Source organism: Rhamphochromis longiceps, linkage group LG19, assembly GCF_057381845.1.
Source record: "Rhamphochromis longiceps isolate RC_006_pf linkage group LG19, R_longiceps_female_GT1.1, whole genome shotgun sequence".
NCBI lineage: Eukaryota > Metazoa > Chordata > Actinopteri > Cichliformes > Cichlidae > Rhamphochromis > Rhamphochromis longiceps.
This window is the reverse complement of record NC_140575.1, coordinates 32,468,718-32,488,536: the sequence shown is the minus strand read 5'-3', so window position 1 is coordinate 32,488,536 and position 19,819 is coordinate 32,468,718. Positions and strand designations below refer to the sequence as shown.

Below are 19,819 nucleotides of genomic sequence, written 5' to 3'. Positions count from 1 at the left end.
TGTTACCCCCACACACCAAAATAGAGCTCTCACAGTCTTAGAGGGCCTCTCCTCCATGTTTATTCTTGGTCAGGCAGACATCAAACAGTTACTTAACGGCACTGCCGTCAGAGCATCATGCACGCTTGTTTTCTTGATTTGAGGACCGGCAAAGTCAAACCACTATCAGAGCATGAGCAGACTGGAAAGTAACCAATCAGTTTCCCCATCTGGTGGCAAAACTCAGAGGGAGTTTTCAAATGGCAGTGATGAAGCACATCCTCTCAGAGACTCGTGTTGCGCTTTGGAGTCAGCACCCGTCTGGGAAGACCATCAACAGAACTGTCTCTCTGGAAACATTACCAAACCCCAAGCATTGTTATGCAACCTCAGCCAGTATCATTCCCTCTCCTCAAAAACCAGATGTATGCAAAGATTGCAAAGCATTTCTCATAAATAAATCATAGTCCTTCATTTTAACGTTCTTATAAGGCACTTATTTATTTACACGTTTTCTCCTGCACTTGTTAATACTGCGTTTACACACTTTTCCCCAGGAGATCTGGGAAAATAACTTCTGGGACCCAACATGAGTCTGCTTTTCACAAAATATCTCTTCCACCCTATGTGTAAACATTACAGGGACACTGAGGACCAAAATAAACATATCCATTTGGCCTCAGTCATCCACGTCTTGAAAGGTAGATACTGTTCTCCTAAAATGCAGTATCTGTTAAGAGGGGCACTTTTCTTTTCCTGAACAGGTTCCAGAATACACTCCTCCCCCAGTTTACCAGTAACCCTGCACCTCTTTCCCCTCTAACAAGGGGTATCAAATCTATTACACTGACTCTGGCTGATGAGTTAAAAACTGCATCCTGGTATTCTAAATGAAGGAGAGATTCAAAACTGGAAAAAAAAATCTCTGGTAAAGATTGGCTGCTATTAATAACTGGTTTTAGAATGCAAGGTTCTGTTTGGATTGTAAGCCATTTAAACCAGGCAAGGTGGAATCTGAAGCCCATAGGCAAGATGTGCAGACCCACCAAACATATCCATGTGGGCCCTCCGGAGGTAGTTGTGGGACTGTGTGAACAGGACAAACCCACACATGGTCCATATGGGCCCCAAGTGGGTGGGCTTGTGTAGACTAGTACATGTGAGTAGCCCACTGTCAGCTGCCTGTACAATTCAATTTCAATTCAATTTTATTTATACAGCGCCAAATCACAAAAACAGTCCCCTCAAGGTGCTTTATATTGTAAGGTAGACCCTACAATAATACATACAGAGAAAGATCCAACAACAGTGGATTGGCGACAGTGGGAAGGAAAAACTCCCTTTTAAGAGGAAGAAACCTCCAGCAGAACCAGGCTCAGGGAGGGGCCATCTGCTGTGATTGGTTGGGGTGAGAGAAGGCAGACAGGATAAAAGACATGCTGTGGAAGCATACAAACCAATGTGGTGCCCATAGCAGTTTTGCAGGTAGGTCACTGTAGGTGAGGAAATTCTGTTGGTAGCCCACTGTGGGCTGCCCGTAGCATACCCATGTGGGGGCCACAGCAGTTTTGCCTTTTACCCATTGCTTTGTGGTGTAGTAGTTATAAATTTCCCTGGAAAGAAGATTCCCAGCTCAAACTTGAGTAGGTTATGTCAGGAATGGGGTAAAAATCTAGTGTGAAAATCAGCAAAAGTCAAATATGTGACAGTAACTGCTTTGGCTACTCCTTGTTATTAATGGACGTTTTAGTCCACAACTAAGACCAATTGGTGGCAGCAACGTAGCAAGGGGGACATGTGGGCAGTGCACCCCATGATCACAGAGGACAGCCAACAACTACTGTATGTGCATACTGTGGGTACATTACAAGCCTACACTGTGGGCCTTGTGGATTTGCCTAAAGTGGCATCAAATGTACCCCAAGGTGGCATGTTTTGGGGAGAGCCTTGTCATGTGTAGAGAGGGGCCTTTGCTTCTCTGACAGGATGCTATAGAGCTGTCGTGGACTAAAGTGGGGCTCTGACTGCACAGTTTATGTTGGATGGCTATGTGAGCTCAGCCATTAGTCTGCCACACTAGCATAGTGGCTCATGTTGGTAGCAATCACACATAATTGCAGCTAAACCTTCCACCTTAGCCTAGCAAAAAAGTACTGACAGAGTCAAATGGTTGAAGGTGCTAACAATGTTAAACCTGTGTCCATTTCACTGTGTTAACTCATATGCAATAGAGTCACCAGTGTCTAAACATGAATGCGAGTCCATGTTTGTGTGTGTGTTTTTGTTTTTTACAGAAGAGCTGAGGTGTGCTGGGGTGACGTGCCCCAATCTGCAGGTGCCTTCCTGCCCCGAGGGTTCAGTCCTCACCAAGAGCTACAAGCCTCCTGCTGAATGCTGCCCCTCCGTACCACCCCAGTGCACTTGCGACTTCAGTGCCTGCCACAAGCCCCAGTGCCCGAGCGAACAGCACCCCGTTTCACTTGGTCAAGCCAGCGGTCAGCCAGGAGACTGCTGTGATGTCTACGAGTGTCAGAAAGGTAATTTCACTGATGAGCAAGCTACACACTGCTCTTGCTCCAACAATAGCAATTTCACAGTTGATGTGCAAATTATTTTGTTCAATATTTTGCTTTCTTTTTGTTTTTTTGTTGGGTTTTTTTGTAGACGCAGTCATTTCCTCCTCCTCTGTGAGCTAATTTTTTAAGGGAAAATGAAAACTCTTAATTGGATAACTGCTGTCGGGCTGTTTATCAGGCTGGAGCAATGCTTCCAACTGGTTTTCCAAGACATTTTTAGGGGTGTACATACAAAAACGTTTAGTTTAATTCCTAAAGGGTTATTAGATATAACGGCTTCTTCGTCCATTTCCTCACTTGGGTATTAAAAAGAGAGAGTGACGTGGTAGCAGGTGAGCAGATGCTGAATGCGCGTGAGAGTATAACACGTCTCTGTCGTGAGGCAGAGGCAGCCAGGAGCGCTAGGAAGGCAGGGAGGGGACCTGCGGTATTGGTCTGTTTACTCTGCACGCCCAACAAATATTCACTGTTTTACCAACAGAACAAATTCACATTCTGGCCCCTGCACATGTATAAATGAGTGCTGTGTCCCAGAATTAATGGTCTTAACAAGCCCGGTGACCAGAAAAGTGCTTAGGCTATGAATTTGCTCAACAGAAGTGCAGTGTCAAAGGGTTCCTGTCTGGTCACACGTCCAAAGGGAAAAGGTTCATAAGTTCATTGATGGGAATGCTTTTTATGTGCTCCAGTCTGCCAGTGGGGAGGGTAATCGAGTCCGGCAGGCCAGCGGGGGCTGAATGGCAGCCTTGGGGGCCATGGGATCAGTGTTTTGATAACAAGTGTCTGCTGTTCTTTGGGTCAGGGGCTTGATGCCTTTTGTGCTGCTCCTACTGTCCGTTAGGCTTGCATGACTGCATGCCGTGTCAGAAAGCTCCACCGGCAGGGACAAGGACACGCACCAGAGCCCTCGTCAGTTCCACAGTCCTGCATAGGCCTCCGTAGCACTCACTACAAATGCAGAATCTTAAAAAAGTCTTAGGTAATGTCAAGTACAAAGCCTATCGTCTAATGGAACACATTTCAGCATGCCCTTGCAGTGTCTCTGTGTGAGGCTTGGACTGATTATCTTGTTTCCATTGCCCACTTGGCTGAGGACTGATGTTTAGTCAGGGTTAGTGTGTGCAGTGACAATAAGCTCCACCTGTGTGTTTTGGCCTCGTCAGCAACGGACTCTGCTTCTTCATTGGCTACAAAACAGCAAACCTGGCAGTAACATCCTGACCTGATGTCATCTGATATTATAGAGGACCCTGTTTGATCCTGTTTGGCTGTGGTCTGCTGTTTATCAACACTTTGCCTGGCACATATTTTGCATATGTCCCCAGCGGTGGATCCGGAGTAGGTTTAGTGCTGTTGAGATTTCTGGAGATGTTGAGCAATAAGGCTGAGATCACCGCACTAATCGTTCTTTGGAAACTTAGCTTGACTTTGTTGTAAACACACAGCCAAAAGCATCCGTGTCCTCACAGCTTGACAACTGTTTGTGTTGGTGACATGAGATATACTCATATTTCTGCTTTGCAATTTGAGTTTTCAAAGCTGATGACTGTAAAGTTGATTTTAATAACTCCCATAATTGTTTGTTTCTTGGAAGTTGAGTTTTTGCCTTCATATGCCTGTAAACCACAAGAGAATGACAGTCCATTATGAATGATTTAGAAAGGCTTACTAGCCAATGGATTCATCTCTGCATCCAGTCCTCACCTCAATTTAGAAAAGACTGAACATCACCAAGCATGACTGGAATTTAGACTCTCTGTGCCCCAAGTTGTTTTAGGGATTACCATTAACAAACATTGCGGAAATCACATGTGAGCATCTCCTCATGTGACTTCCTATTGCTTCTGTGAGCGTTAAAAACTCGTTGCCTGCCTTTTGATTTTGGGCAGCTAAAAGCCCTTAGTGCATTTTCTTCACTTAGTTCTGCTGCACGCAAAGAGGACAGCGGGAATACTGAGCGATAGGGGAAGGGGGTCTGAAAAATGGCAAGGAAGAGAATAAAAGTTCACCAAATCCCTGCTCCACTTTCAACTCAGCTGGCACACCTGATTTGTATTAGAGTGCAGTGCTGGTTGTCAGGAGGCATGGGGTCATTGGCACAGACACTTTGACTCAAAGGTATGGCGTACAGATGCTGCCGTAACCTCTGCTCTCATTTATAGAAACCACTGCCCCCACATCTGCTTGCATTTGTCCAATACATTTATTCACATAACTAATCCACCTACTCCTCTATACAGACTTTCTTACATAACCACATTGTTTCACTTCCCTCATGTTGGCTTGTGTTAGATTAAAAGCTTGTGGCTAGATGAGATCTTTGAATGTTGAGTGACCCAAGCGACTGTGATACATATAAATGTGTAATATTACCATTGAGATGTCATACCTCAAAAATTCTTAAATTGAGTATTATTATCTATATTTGCTATTTCTTCAGAATTGTGGTTATTTTTCAGCATTTCTTGTTACATGTTATTTCATAGCAAAAATTGCAGAGATTCCCAGCCATGTTCTGGGTGTACTTCCGCAGTAGCTCAGGTTTATGTCGAACTCTGTTTGGGTAGAAAAGTTAAAATTACTAAAATAATAGCTAAGCAGTTGGAAACACCCAAAAGTGATACAAAATTTTAAACAAAAATGGATAATTAATGGGGGAAATGTTTAAAAAAGTTAGCTAAACCTATGGTTAATAGCTAGCCACTAGCCAGGCTAGTGGCTAAATTTTAAGCTAATATATATAATATTATGAGTCAAAATAGCTAGGTAAAATTATAAACAGCACAAATTCACCTTAACCTAAACATAACAGATGAGCAGTTAAACTGGTCAGTAAGGGTCATGATATAATTAGCTGTTAAATACTAGAGTAGTAGGCTAAAAATATATGCTAAATAGCTGACATATATGGGTCATTGATAATTGTGGGATGAAAGGAGTCTGGATTCAATTTAAAATTACTTCAGTTCAACACATTTGAAGATTAGACATGTTGGTAATGAGAACGTTGCTCTTTCAGGGGAAAAAACACTGAAGACCACTGACCAGTTAGCATGCGAACAGTATTCAGAGCTAGTTGACTGTGCACAGGATCAGAGTGCAGTTTTCCAATGTTGCTGCAACTAAGCTAATTCTTTTCAAGGTTTGGCTAAATCCAGCCAACAGAGTCTAAATGCTTGGATGCTTTGTGGGAATGGCAGGCCAAATCATTGATTCACTCCACCTGCCACCAGCACGCTGCGCCCAGCTTCTGCCAAAACGTCAGACCCACCACTGCTTTCTTTTAGTGTGCATGGCAAGAGTCCAGAGCCATCTCAAGACTGGATAGGTCCCTGTGAAATTCCTCCTCCAGTTTCATTGTCTGATAAATACCATTTTTGCCCCATGGGGCTTATCTCACCCATCAGTCTACCGCAGCACCATTTGGTTCAGATAAATATTACTATCAGTAGTAGACAATGAACAAATGTTTACGAATTTGTAATTAATTGTATAAACTTGTGATAACCTCTCACTAATCAAGCTTGACGTGTCTATTTTTTTTAAAGGCATTGTTCTCTGGTGGATCTGATGAAATTATTCTGGTGTTAATCTTAGCCAAATGTAGGACAGCTGACACAGCGTAGTGCACTCGTTTATTAGAGTGTATTGTCTTACTCAGATGGAGTCCAGCTTAAGGTTGACAGCCTGTGTCTGATTTTTCTTTCCCTTAGTCACTCCCAAGTGTGTCCACAGTGGGAAAGAGTACTCTGAGGGAGAGGTGTACCGCATGGACCCGTGCTGGCTGTGTCAGTGCCGGGGAGGAATCTCCTTCTGCTCCAAGGCAGAGTGTGCTGAGCTTAACTGTGAAAACTTCTACATTCCTGAGGGAGAATGTTGCCCCGTCTGCATAGGTACACACATTTGCTTTATTATTCAGTTAAACTGTGTCACCTTTCGCTGATTATTACACTGTTAAAACTGGTAGCCGTAGACATGGTTGTGCCAGAGGTTTCTTCCTGTTAAGAGGGAGTTTTTCCTTCCCACTGTTGCCAAAGTGCTTGCTCATAGGGGGTCATATGATTGTTGGGTTTTTCTCTGTATGTATTATTGTAGGATCTACCTTACAATATAAAGCACCTTGAGGCAACTGTTGTGATGATTTGGCGTTGTATAAATAAAATGGAACTGAATTGAATGGTGGCATCGACTAAAACGCCTATATGCCCAAATGATGGGAAGAAAAGATGATTCAGCAGCAGTGAAGGCGATATTAAGACCTACTTTAATGTCTTTCTCACATAACCAGCTTTCAGAGTCGTTAACATACCTGACGAAAAGCGGTGCAACAAAGAGTCATCCCCCAGTCTTTTCCGCTGGGGAGATTTAAAAACACAAAAACCTTTTTTCACTGTGTGCGCCGCAGCCCTGTGAGATCTGGATCGTGGTTAATGTTTAAAAGAAAAATGGCCTCGTATGGCAACCACATTAGTCTGCCAGAAGCCTGTGGATGGAGACGGTAGCCTTTGGCCTCTGACTGCGTGGCTACAGTCGATCAGATGCATAAAAGGAGGAGTGGGGGGGAAGACGAAGAGAACGAGTGCAGAGGAGAAATCATGTTAGGTCAGTGTTAGAGGTACAGCTGGAATGTGCAAGCATTTAGATGGCATGGAATGCTTTCATCTTTTGTTTATGGAAATCTGTACTTTCTTACTGCACTGGATGCAATACTTAATCTAGGTGAAAAGGTAAGATTTTCTGTGTGTGATGATTCTCAATCAATGTTTCTTTATAAACAAAGGATAAAAGGACCCATTTGAAATGGAAAGCTATGCTACATAATGTTTGGTTCTCAAATCTGTTGATATTTAAAGGGAACCGTGACAAAATTATAAAATTGGCTGTGGCGCGAGCACAGGGACTATGTCAGTGGAAAAGGAAAGAAAAAGTCCTGTTCAGGGTAATTACATCCGACCTCAAACACTCAACCTCTCAAACTCAACTGGGACAACAACATTAACGTTTTCATACTTTCACCCCGTTTTAAGGCTAATGGGAATGGATCCCAAATTTCCAAAAGTGCTTTCTTTGCTTTGGAGTGAAATTTACATGATGAAATGATTTCTCAGCTATTGAACGAAGGAATGCTTTTACCCCATTATAATGCACAATCTGGACACTGTGGACTGTCTTTCTGATGTGAACCTAAACCCCTACGCAACGCTTGTCACAACGCCAGGAGCCTTTCTCCATTTATAAATGTAAACGAGTCATTGACATTCATCAGTGTTTTCTTCATATCTCTTGTTTAACTCCTTCATTAAGTATCCAATTTACCACAGTTAGGCTCTCACTTGTTGTTAATACAAACCCAGTACAGGATCTGAGAACCTGAGCTAAAAATGATGTCAGCCTTTCTTTCCTTCGTACCTAAACCCACACTGTAAACATCTCTTTCTTTCCTCTCAGATGTGTCAATGGCTAGCACCGAGGCCAGCTGCTGGGTGAATAATAAGCTGCGAGCCCACGAGGAGCAGTGGAAAGAGGATGACTGCACCTTCTGCCAGTGTGTGGATGGCGAGCCGCACTGCACAGCCATGGCCTGCAAACAGAGTTGCCACAACCCGGTGAAGATCCCCGGAGAGTGCTGTCCCTTCTGTGAAGGTACGGTATGCAGAGTTGTGTTGTCCTTCAAATGAGTTACGCATTAGCACACATACCAAATGCAGGGCACTCCTGCGTCCCTGCAGCTTTTCTACAGAGCCCACTCAACATGGGCTCATTAAAGGGGGAGGCCACAGTTGTCCTGGTTCAATCTCTGTCTGCCTCTGGCTCCTGGGGGGCGTTATTGTGGCTTCCCACCCTCATTATCAAGAACATTTGTGACACACGCTCTCTCGCTCTCTCTCACACTCACACTACAAAAACATTTGTTGATTTATGTATCTGTGCATTGTCTAATTTATGTGTTCCTGGGGCTGTATGTTTGTTTTTTTCTTACAGGAGCAACAATGTGCATTTTAAATTTGTAGTCTGTCCTTTTATTTTGTTTCCCACCACCCTCTTGTCCTGAATTTGACATCCTCATAATAAACCACATATAACTGTAATAATAACTGAAACAAACAGAAATAGAACAAATTTTAATTGCAAAAGGTGCCAGAAAGGGCAGGATTTAAAAAAAAAAAAAGTTCAGCAGCACAGAGCATTTTTCTAGCCATGGGGTTCTTTCTGTTCTTTTTATTACCTTTGCCCACCAAAATGAGACCCACCTGTCTGTGTGTGTGTTTGTGTGTATGACATTACAGCATCCTTTTAACACAGGAGGCTGTATAATTGAGGTAGAGGCTTTTTTTTTTACTTTAAGCATACTTAGTTACAGCTCATTGGGTGCTGTTCCTCCCACCGAACGTGGCAAAAAACGTGCAATGGGAACAGTGGTGTTATGGGTCCGTGCTCGTCTTGTTCCATCCTCATTTATTGTGGCACCACAGTGGAGTTGGCTCAAAATCAAGGGGCAAAGGATGCTTTTTAGACCCATTCAGCTTATTAATAGGAGACAGTTCAGCACAATAAGACAGAGAGGTACAATCCCCCTTAAGGTGCAACCCACCCCGGTGTAATTGCTCTGCATTTATCCGTAATTACTGTTTATAAGTAGGGCAGCGTAAATAGGTAGCTATTAGACTTGGCACAAAAAGCTCACATGGAGTAGAACAACTAAAGGGATTCAAGCACACAAACATAAAAAAACAGGAATACATTCATAACAGTACCTTAAAAGTTCTCACTCTCTATTATCTCACTTTTTTTTAACAGAGCCTTCTTATGAAACTGTAAGCCCTTTGCTATGTCCTCCCCTGGACAACTGCTCCCTGTCAGTGAATGACTGCCCCTATGGTTTCCAACAAGACAAAAATGGATGTCTTCTTTGCCAATGTCTCAACAGTAAGTCTTGATTTTTTTTTAGCTCACCGTAGAGGGTTAAAGTTACTGGGAATGACTTTTAAACGCGTGACGAGATGATACATTTCTTCTCACGTGCCGCGTCTTGCAGTCCCACATTAAAGCTGTGGACAGTGCTGTGTTTACCCGTTGCAGCCACTTGGTTTTGACAGCAGCGTAGACATGTTGATGTTCATCACAGCTTATTGGTGTTTTACTTTGTGAGCAGGAATGTTGCTGCGAGCGGCTCCATGGCAACTCGTGCCTTTTGCCTTTAATGGATTGCTGTGGTCGTGATCAGATGACCTCCTTCTCAACTCTTTCAGATGACTCCTGCCCTGACCTGGGAACGTACTGTTCCCTGCAATGCCCAATGGGTTACGAGAGGGATGATTTTGGATGCGAGGTGTGCGAGTGCAGCGTGCCCGTGCCAAAGTGCCGACCTTTGAGCTGCACTAAGACCTGCCCCTACGGATATGTGTGAGTACACCCACTGATCCGCTGAGTCCAGCTGTATGTTAATTTTTTCATTCGTGTTTTTGAGTCTGATTTAAACACATGTGTCTGTCAGTGCTGCGCTTAAAGTTTCAATGGCTTTGAATCTTTCAAATATTTTAAAATTACGTCAGCGTCTTAATGATCACTTCACAGTCCGTAGCTGCGTTTACTCCAGGAAAAATGGCTTTTAAAGAGTTTTAGTTTTCATAAAAACTACAAATCATTTTCTCCCAGCCATCCCTCCACTGCATATTTGTATGGTTAAATAAGATTTTCAGTACTTAATAATATTAAGTGATGCCCTTCCAAAGAAAGTATACCAGGCAATTGCAACAGTAGTCATCAAAGTGCCTACTTTGGTGGCCAATCCCGGGTCTCTGTGTTAGCTTGTGTGTATATTTGTGTGTGAGTCATTTGCTGTGGGGTCCGCACTAGCCGCTCGGCCCTCTACAACTCCTCTCCTCCTAATCCCATTTAACCCAATCAAACATCTGGAAGTGCTCTGTACTGGGACGCTTGGTCCCCAGGCACCATTCTCATTTCATTAATCATCATCCTGTCTCAAAACAACGATCAAAAACACATCAGGACAAAAGCAGACTTTAGGAAATATATACAGTTGGGATCCTTCTGATATCGCCACCGTTCTTTCTGGAGCCACAGCTCAAGAGGGGCACAACAGGAGAGGAGGATGAGTTGGATCCTGCAGGGAGGAGAAGAGCAGGAGGTCCTGGCTTTATCCTTCATAAGCAGCTGTTTTGGTCTAGCCTTAGAAGTCTGAAATCCTCTGAGAGCTTGCCAGTCTTACAATGCAAATCTTTCTTCTCACACACAACCCTGAATGCAGCCACCGCAGAGAGATGAAAAAGCACAAAGGATCTCTGTGTTTATACTGGGTGTATTGATGACATCCTGTGAGCATTGTAATGTACAGTACGTGTTCAAAAACAAATGGCGCTGGCCTGTGAAGCGAGAGGAATGTAAACCGTGTGTTAAACATTCCTAAATGAAGGACTCTGCGGATACTTCTCATATCTGAAGTTTTTGCTTGTGCCGTCAGGATTGGGGTTTTTTTCCACCTTTCATAGCTCAAACTCACAACTGGGACCACACAGGTTATGAATGGCATTCTTCTGGCCATTAAGGTTGCGGCCTGCTGGAAATGATCCCCCCTGGAGCCCAAAGTGCTGCTTGGCATTCAGCATACTATCTTTAAACAAAGCCTTACTCTAAGAGTGCAGCGCTCTCTGCCTCTGTGTTTGTACAGTGAGGCTGTAGCCAACCCTTCACAGTGTTGTTTCAATAGCTGTTATTGCTGTTTCAGCATAGATGGGGTCCCCTGTTTGCTGAGCCTGAAATCCTGTGTCCTCTTTATGGGACACGGCTCTGCATCACAGGGTCGAAGGCTTCTTTAATTTTTCACCCTGGCAGACGAAGATTAATAGAGTAATTATCCGGGTATAATGAGGCCACCGTGTGAGGTAGGAATCATCACGCACCTGGAGGGTAAGACAGAGAGGAAGTGGCTGGGCGAAGATGGATGAGACAAGGTTAAACAGGACTAGTGTCTAGAAGGAGACAAGTGCAGACACACAGGTTGTACTTTCACTTGGGTTTTTGCCAGTTTATCAGCGTGCAGCTCATTCGTGTTTTATTAGGTGGAATAATTGGATCCAAGTGGTCTATTTCCAGACACTGGAAGCAGATCAGATCAACAAAATGTATGTTTGTGAAGAAGTCCCTGTCTCTTCCTCTAATTATTGGACCATAATGTCCTGGTGGGAGCAGTAATTTGTAAATCAACCAGAAGTTTACAGTGACAAGGACCCAGTTCTTATTTTTTTCCATCTTTTTCGATGAGATCGATAAGATTTTATTATTCACAGTAATGCTAATCTAGCCACTCTTCTTATATGTCTTATACGAGGCTTTCAGAGCAATAAGAAAGGCAGGAAAGTGAATTGTGCTCTTTTTTTCCAGAGGCTTCGGGCTGGTATGATGTGCAAACCACAGGGATCTCACATGTTGGCCCTTTATTTGCTCTTCTTCAAAGCCAGCTAATATAGAGAGGGGAAAAGCAAGTCCAGATGTTGATTATTCATGACTGAAACATCTGCGTTTCGCTCTATCACAACACCATGTTTTCCTCTATGTGAAGCAATTTGAAACCACGTTTGAGCTACACAGGAGTGGCATTGTTTAGTCCTGACACTTTGTTTACTTCCTCACACACTCTTGCAGTAATTAAGGCTTTTTCGTGTGCACTTCATCACGCGTATGTTTGTTCCCCTGCAGCAGGAACAAGCATGGCTGCGAGATGTGTCGCTGCGTCAAGTGTCCTCCCTTCACCTGTGACAAGCACTGCGTCAATGGCTACCGACAGAACAGGAAGGGCTGCTCCATCTGCATGTGTAAAGGTAACCGAGCTCTCTTATTAATCAGGTGTGCGTCGTGATTAAAGGGATGCTTCGCTGGCTGTGTTACTTAAGCAAAAGACACAAAAGAGTCTGTCGTTTCATGCAGAAGTTTGTAACTTTATTTGTCTAAACATTTAGCCAGAAATGAGATGAGACACTAAAAAGCACTAACTGGAAATTCATGTAAAAAATTTTTGAAATGACCTGATGAAGCTTAATCATCCAGGTAAGGTAAGCAAACACTACGTCCAGGTGAACAGGATCAACTGTCTGTGATTTTGTAATGACCTTTAAACAATCGAAGAGCTTTATGAGCCAATATTTATTACTGAATAAACATTTGAAATTAATGATATGATGATAGATTCAAGATGGATACAAGTGGTGACACAAAACTGTGAGATATTACTAATAATTGTACTGTGAAAAAGTCTTGAACCACTCTTTATTTCTTTATATTTTGCTTCTAAGGAGCAAGCCTTCATTGTAATTAAAGTGGTCTTTGGTCAGAGTTTTTCTTTTGGCACTTTCTGCTTTTTCAAACTGGAAGAATTAAGCTAGAGATGCTAGAAGACACAGAGGGAAGATGACTTGATGATCTGACAAGAGACAGGGGAAGACCGAGACAGTATATACACATGAGGGTGATTAGAAGTGGAGACACTTGGGAACACAGTTGGAGCAAACTAGACATAACGAGAGAGGGGAAGGAAAACTAAACGTAACACGCATGGGACAAGAGACTATCACAATAAAACAGGAAACAGACAGACACCAGCCGCAGGAAAACATGGGGAACACAATGAGACTCAGACTGACTACATACAGAAACACAGAACAAGAGAGTGCGAGCGGGGAACAGATAGAGAGAGGGCGAGAAAGAAAGAGTTACACCGGATTTGACATTCATAAGCAGACATGGTAGACTAGCGGTCCCCAACCCCCCGGCCTACCGGTCCGTGAGTCATTCGACGCTCAAGTGTGAAATTTATGGTTTTCGGGTTTTTACCGTTAACTCGGTTTCCCTGGGTCTTTTCCCGTGTTGTAGTTGTGTGTTTGAAAGAAATATTTACACGTTACCATAGCGACCAGAGAGCATTGAGGGGCAGAGAGGAGGATGTTACTCTCAGTGTTGTTGCTGCATTAGTTTCTGATTTTAACCTGAGCTTTGATTTCCTGTGACCTTTTGCTTTACTGCCGTGAGACTGATGCTTTTATGCGTGCTTCTTGTTGATGTTAGCTTTATCCTGGGGATGTGTATGCAACTCTAATTAGATTCCCTCAAATTCCTGCTTTAAAAGTTAGTATGCAGAAGCCACTTTTATGCCTGCAGCTGTGTTTACTTTGCCATTTTAGAACTAGTATAAATATCTCATCCTCAAATATACTTAACCTTTTCTTTGGTTTACGAGGTAATCTGTGCACCTACTGCACAAACACAGTAACACACACACAGAGATGTTCCTACTGCAAATAATCCACTGTTTGCCTGATTTGAAAGTCCTGAAAGACTCTCTTTGTAGACTAATAAAATATTTAGTGGTAAAAACACTTTTTTGGGAAGTCAGTAAAAAAGAAAAGAGATTTGGAAATTTCCTATAGCTCTTAGGCATCCCAGTAATGCCTGCACCTTGTGTCTCCAGAAAGTGGTCACGTCTCGAGCACCACTGCCCCGGCCCCAGTGTCCAGCTATTGCCTCACATCCAATGGACAGAAATATGAGGAAGGTGAGGGCTGGCATGATGGCTGTCGCGACTGCTACTGCCATTCCGGACGGGAGATGTGCGTGCTCATATCCTGCTCAGTGCCCAGCTGTCTTCATCCTGTTGTCAAGCCTGACCAGTGTTGCCCTACCTGTGAGGGTATGTTTCTGTGCTGTTTATAGCAAGTGTTTTCTTATTTTCATAGTTTGGGCTCATCAGTAATAATCTATGACATCAGTGACATTGCTCAGAGGAAGTCTGGTGAGTCAAGAAAAAACAAGCAGACAGATTTAAAACATCCCTTCCACCCACCCTCCTTATTAGTTGCACATATTTGCAAAGCCAAACAAGGGAGAATAGTGCAGTTATTCCCAAAGCTATTCATATAAAACAATTATCCCTATTTACACAAAGACTTTCAAGTCTCTCAATCATGCTGTAGTTGCCCGCATCTAGTTTTCCAGTCCAATAACAGTTTATTACCATCATTATGGGTGCAGCCACGTTCAAGTCTTTTGCTGTCTTGCTAGATCTCAGCATTTACTCCTGGTGTTGTTGTGATCACTAAAATTAATGTACAAAACTAAGAAAATAAGACTAAAGATTGGTTTAAATGAAACACTTTAGAGATCAGAAATAGTTCCAGTGACGTTATATAGTCACACACAGCAGGCAGAGAGCTTTGACTCAGAATCTAGCTCTTAAATCTCGCACTTTCTGGCCCCTTAAACATGCAAACACCGTCTCTGTTTCTCTAAAAATGGAAAGGATGCATTTTTTTCTTTTTTTGGCCTCGAATCTCCAAGTGTAGGGATATTTATGGAGGAGTGATTCAGTTTGCTCTTCAAATATTTAAAGGGGAATGTCTACAACTTTCAGAAGCTATGCACACTTTAAAGTCAGGGGGACAAAAAGTCTAATATCTTGCAGATGTCTGCTGCTCTGTTGGACAGGAAGATGTTTTCATTAGATCAGTTAGTTGACAGTGGTTAATAGACAACGGTCTCCATAGCATCTTTGTTTTTGCAACTTCTGTTATATATATATATATATATATATATATATATATATATATATATATATATATATATATATATATATATATATATATATATATATATATATGGGAACCATGAAGAGGCCGCTAGAAAAGCTGCAACCACCAAGTACCTGCAGAGGGTCAGGCAAGTCCTGAGGAGTCAGCTGAATGGTAAGAACAAGATCCGGGCCATCAACACGTACGCCCTGCCCATGATCAGGTACCCTGCTGGGGTAATAGGCTGGCAAAGGAGGAGATAGAAGCCACTGACATCAAGACAAGGAAGCTCCTTACCATGCATGGAGGGTTTCACCCCAAGTCCAGCACCCTGAGGCTGTACGCTAAGCGGAAGGAAGGGGGCCGGGGACTGGTGAGTGTCAGCACCACAGTCCAGGATGAGACAACGAACATCCAAGAATACATTGGGAAGATGGCCCCAACTGACCGAGTGCTCAGTGAATACCTCAGGCAGCAGAAACCCAAGAAAGAGGAGGGAGACGAGGAACCATCATGGAAGGACAGGCCCCTGCACGGTATGTACCACCGGCAGATAGAGGAGGTGGCTGATATCCAGAAATCCTACCAGTGGCTGGACAAAGCTGGACTGAAAGACAGCACAGAGGCACTAATCATGGCAGCACAAGAACAAGCTCTGAGTACAAGATCCATAGAGGCTGGGGTCTATCACACCAGGCAAGACCCCAGGTGCAGGCTGTGTAAAGATGCCCCAGAGACAATCCAGCACATAACAGCAGGGTGCAAGATGCTAGCAGGCAAGGCATACATGGAACGCCACAACCAAGTGGCCGGCATAGTGTACAGGAACATCTGTGCCGAGTATAACCTGGAAGTCCCGAGGTCAAAATGGGAGATGCCCCCAAGGGTGGTGGAGAATGACCGAGCTAAGATCCTGTGGGACTTCCAGATACAGACGGACAAAATGGTGGTGGCTAACCAACCGGACATAGTGGTGGTAGATAAACAGAAGAAGACGGCCGTAGTGATCGATGTAGCGGTTCCGAATGACAGCAATATCAGGAAGAAGGAACACGAGAAGCTGGAGAAATACCAAGGGCTCAGAGAAGAGCTCGAGAGGATGTGGAGGGTGAAGGTAACGGTGGTCCCCGTGGTAATCGGAGCACTAGGTGCGGTGACTCCCAAGCTAGGCGAGTGGCTCCAGCAGATCCCGGGAATAACATCGGAGATCTCTGTCCAGAAGAGCGCAGTCCTGGGAACAGCTAAGATACTGCGCAGGACCCTCAAGCTCCCAGGCCTCTGGTAGAGGACCCGAGCTTGAAGGATAAACCGCCCGCAGGGGCGTGCTGGGTGTTTTTTTTATATATATATATATATATATATATATATATATATATATATAAGATAATTGTTTCACTGTGTCATGTAGCAGCTGTTGTTAAAGGCCGAATGAATGAATGTTTCGTCTTCTCCTGCTGTAGACGACTCTGGCAGTGGTCAGCCTGAGGGGATGGACATGGTGGTGTGCAGAGCACCTGGGGGAGAGTTTTATGTGGAGGGGGAGACCTGGAACCTGGACGAATGCACGCGCTGCACCTGCAGGAAGGGACGCGTCCTGTGTGACACCGAACTGTGTCCCCCAGCTCTTTGCCAAGCGCCGATCAGGAACAAGGACACCTGCTGCCATGTATGCACAGGTAATTCAAATTAAATAAGTTCTATATAATTAAAATATTTTAGAATATTTTCAAATGTGTCATCACAGGTTTGGATGGTAGGCAGGGAGCTGTAAAGCTGTTTTCAGTGTTCTACCAGCATGTGGTTTTGGAAGGTCTTGCACGTTGCACTCTGTTGGGCAGTTTTATGTCAGGCACACAGGCTCATAAAGAAACCAGCCAAGACCGGTAGGGTTTACGCAGAGATCCTCGAGGCCAGCGGCAGCACATGTGTTCTGCTTTTTACCCTTCGGCCCACACTGGAGGCGCTTCTAACTCTATTATTGGACGGGCAAGAATGCAACTGATCTCGCCAAATCTATGCTAGCTCTCCGGTCACGAGAACGTCTACAAAATGCATAACCGCACGCATATTTTATTTACAAGTGCACCCAAACAATTCCCTCACAAACTCATAAACAATGTGTCCCGAGCACTCCCCAGCATGAGGCTCACAAATCAGCAATGCATGACTGCAGCCTGAGAGCTGCTCCTTGAGAATGCCGGTCTGCCTTATCACTGCATCTGCCTGCAACAAAAGCAGATTGTCAAGGCCAGGCTTTGATATATGTATGGGTCTGGTCACCAGGAATGTGGGAATAATACAAATCTCACAACAAGCCCTGTGATGTATGTGTACATTAGAGTAGCGCTGTGTGGACAAGCTAACTCAGGATCATGAAAAAGCCATAGATCTCTTTTTCAGCAGGGTTTAGGTTGAACATCTGTTATAGATATTCATATGCACACGTTCTACATCTGAACACAACTCTGAAGACCTAACAACTTGTTGACTGATCTGTTCAATAGCAGGGTTAAATACAGTCGTCATTTAGGAGCAGAGCATATTAGAAACGTGTAGAAGCACGCTGTAACCCGACATTACCAAGTCCAGTTAAGAGAGGAAAGAGCTGTAATGCAGTGTAACTTTCTGCTTTTTCATTAACTTATTCCCCTGTGTGCAGAAGAGACGCCCCTCCTGCCAGTGAACAACAGCCAGCAGGAGTACTGCATAACCAGCGATGGAGACGTGCTGCTAGCTGGAGACTCCTGGAAGGCCAACGTCTGCACCAGCTGCACCTGCAACAACGGCACTATTCAGTGTTTCTCTCAGCACTGTCCAGCTGCCAAATGCAGGGTGCCTGTTTTACGCAAGGGCCAGTGCTGCCCACACTGTCTCGGTGAGTGGTTAGAGCGGTTAGAGTTTTAAAACGTTGGTGCCAAATTTGTCTTTAGACCCAGCTTTGATTGTTTTTTATTATACTACCTAAAACATGAGCTTATATTCTATTCTAAAATTAAAGTTTACATAACACTTCTAGTCAAAGTGAAAAGCTTGTTGATGGGGGAAAAGAGTAATTCATAACCCTGCACGTCAAAAAGGAGGGAGGAACTGAGGGAATGCCAGCGTCTGGACCGTTTGTGTGTTTGTTCATTAGTCGTAGCCACTCTGGCGCTACATAGGCAAACACCGTCACTTGCAAAATATTCCATGTGACACATGCGCACACACACATACTCTGCCTGCTCCGAGCATAAACATTCCTCGAGCATCTGCACATTCACGTTTCCTCTGCAGTGGCACAGGAAGGCAAAGTTCCATGTCAGCTTTTCCTATAGAGGAAACCCTCAGCATAGGCTTCCATTGTTCACCTCCATATTTTACCAGGGCCTTTGTTTTCGTGATATGCCCAGAGGAAAAATGCTCTGTCTTTTTTTTAAAGCAGACACAGCGTATAAACACAGCTGAAACACAAGGGAGTCTATACACTTACTCATGGTTAGACATATTTATGCCTTTTTTATTGCGTTACACCATTCATATTTGTAATGGATCTCATTTCTTGTTCCTGTCTGAAAAGAAATGACGACATCAGTGCCGGTGATAGTGTCGACAAGCCGCCCCAAGGCGAGAGTTACCACGACAGCGGAGAGTGCGGTGTGGCTCACCACTGTCACTGTGCCGCCCATCATTGCTGTTACAGGTACCTGCTTTTACAGACTTCTCCCCCCCACAGCCGTCTCCACTGACGTCCACTCCCCAGTTCCTTTAGTGCACTACAGTAGTAACCATACATGAGTAATTTGGCATATTTGCTATACTCTGCTGCCAATCCCAGTGAGTGTTTATACTAATAGAGTGTGTTAGGAACAACTTGATAAATGAATGAAATATATACTAACTCATGTTGAAGTAAACAGTAATGATGAATGGGCATAAGCAGAACATGATCTCCATGGAACAGGAGTTAATTCTTCAGCGTTAGCGTTTGAGGGGCGATACAATGAAGTCAACAACAACAGAAAAAAAAAGACCTGTTTTCAATTTAGAGTTGGTACATAGTGCTGGCTCCATAACGAGCACGCTGTCATTGGGATAAATATTCAAAATAAATGTTGTCTTTGTTCCACAGATGAGCCACGTTCAGGTGAGAATTACCCCAGCCAAACAGAGATGGCTCTCATCTACCAATCAGCCGCCTGGATCCTGGCAGGTCTCCTCTTAGCCATCGTGATCTTTCTCATCGTGGCGCTACTCATCAATAAGAAGAAGAAGTGGGTGCAGATGTCTTGCTACAGTGCGCCAAAGAAGGTGAGAAGTCTCTTGCTGAGGTCGACACGACTTTAGGATTCTTTCAAATGAAACACGATCAGGTCGTTCATAAAGTCTCTACCATGAAATGTGACTGTGGTAGCTGATTCTACACTGCAAGAAATGAAAACATCAGAACTCAATGGTAAAAAAAAATCATGTTGATATTTGCACTAATATGGACTGGCTAACGTGTTGGGAACAAAAGGATGCCACATTGTTTGGTGGAAATGAAAATTAACAATCTACACTGAGACGAATTCAAAGACACCCAGAAGAAATGATTCACCAGGCTAGTCCACTTTGATGAAATCTCACTGCAGCAACTCCACCAGTTGTGGGACTTGCCAATTCTGGTATTCTATGGCAAGTGCCAGTCAGGGCCGACGCTGTTGGGCA

At 43.9% G+C, this 19,819-nt stretch overlaps 1 protein-coding gene across 4 annotated transcripts in view; it reads left to right on the top strand.

The window, feature by feature from the left end:
- Window positions 1-19,819, top strand: part of LOC146647186 (cysteine-rich motor neuron 1 protein) — a 34,893-nt gene that overhangs the window by 12,039 nt on the left and 3,035 nt on the right. For 3 of the 4 annotated variants that reach the window (XM_085392090.1, XM_085392088.1, XM_085392092.1), the window contains 11 exons: window positions 2,274-2,516; window positions 6,269-6,448; window positions 8,004-8,198; window positions 9,354-9,482; window positions 9,806-9,959; window positions 12,273-12,394; window positions 14,038-14,256; window positions 16,594-16,809; window positions 17,793-18,008; window positions 18,690-18,812; window positions 19,242-19,420. In XM_085392090.1, the coding sequence (XP_085248216.1) occupies window positions 2,274-2,516; window positions 6,269-6,448; window positions 8,004-8,198; window positions 9,354-9,482; window positions 9,806-9,959; window positions 12,273-12,394; window positions 14,038-14,256; window positions 16,594-16,809; window positions 17,793-18,008; window positions 18,690-18,812; window positions 19,242-19,420 (1,976 nt within the window). The remainder of the gene's footprint in view (window positions 1-2,273; window positions 2,517-6,268; window positions 6,449-8,003; window positions 8,199-9,353; window positions 9,483-9,805; window positions 9,960-12,272; window positions 12,395-14,037; window positions 14,257-16,593; window positions 16,810-17,792; window positions 18,009-18,689; window positions 18,813-19,241; window positions 19,421-19,819) is intronic. The other variant, XM_085392091.1, reaches the window with a different exon arrangement.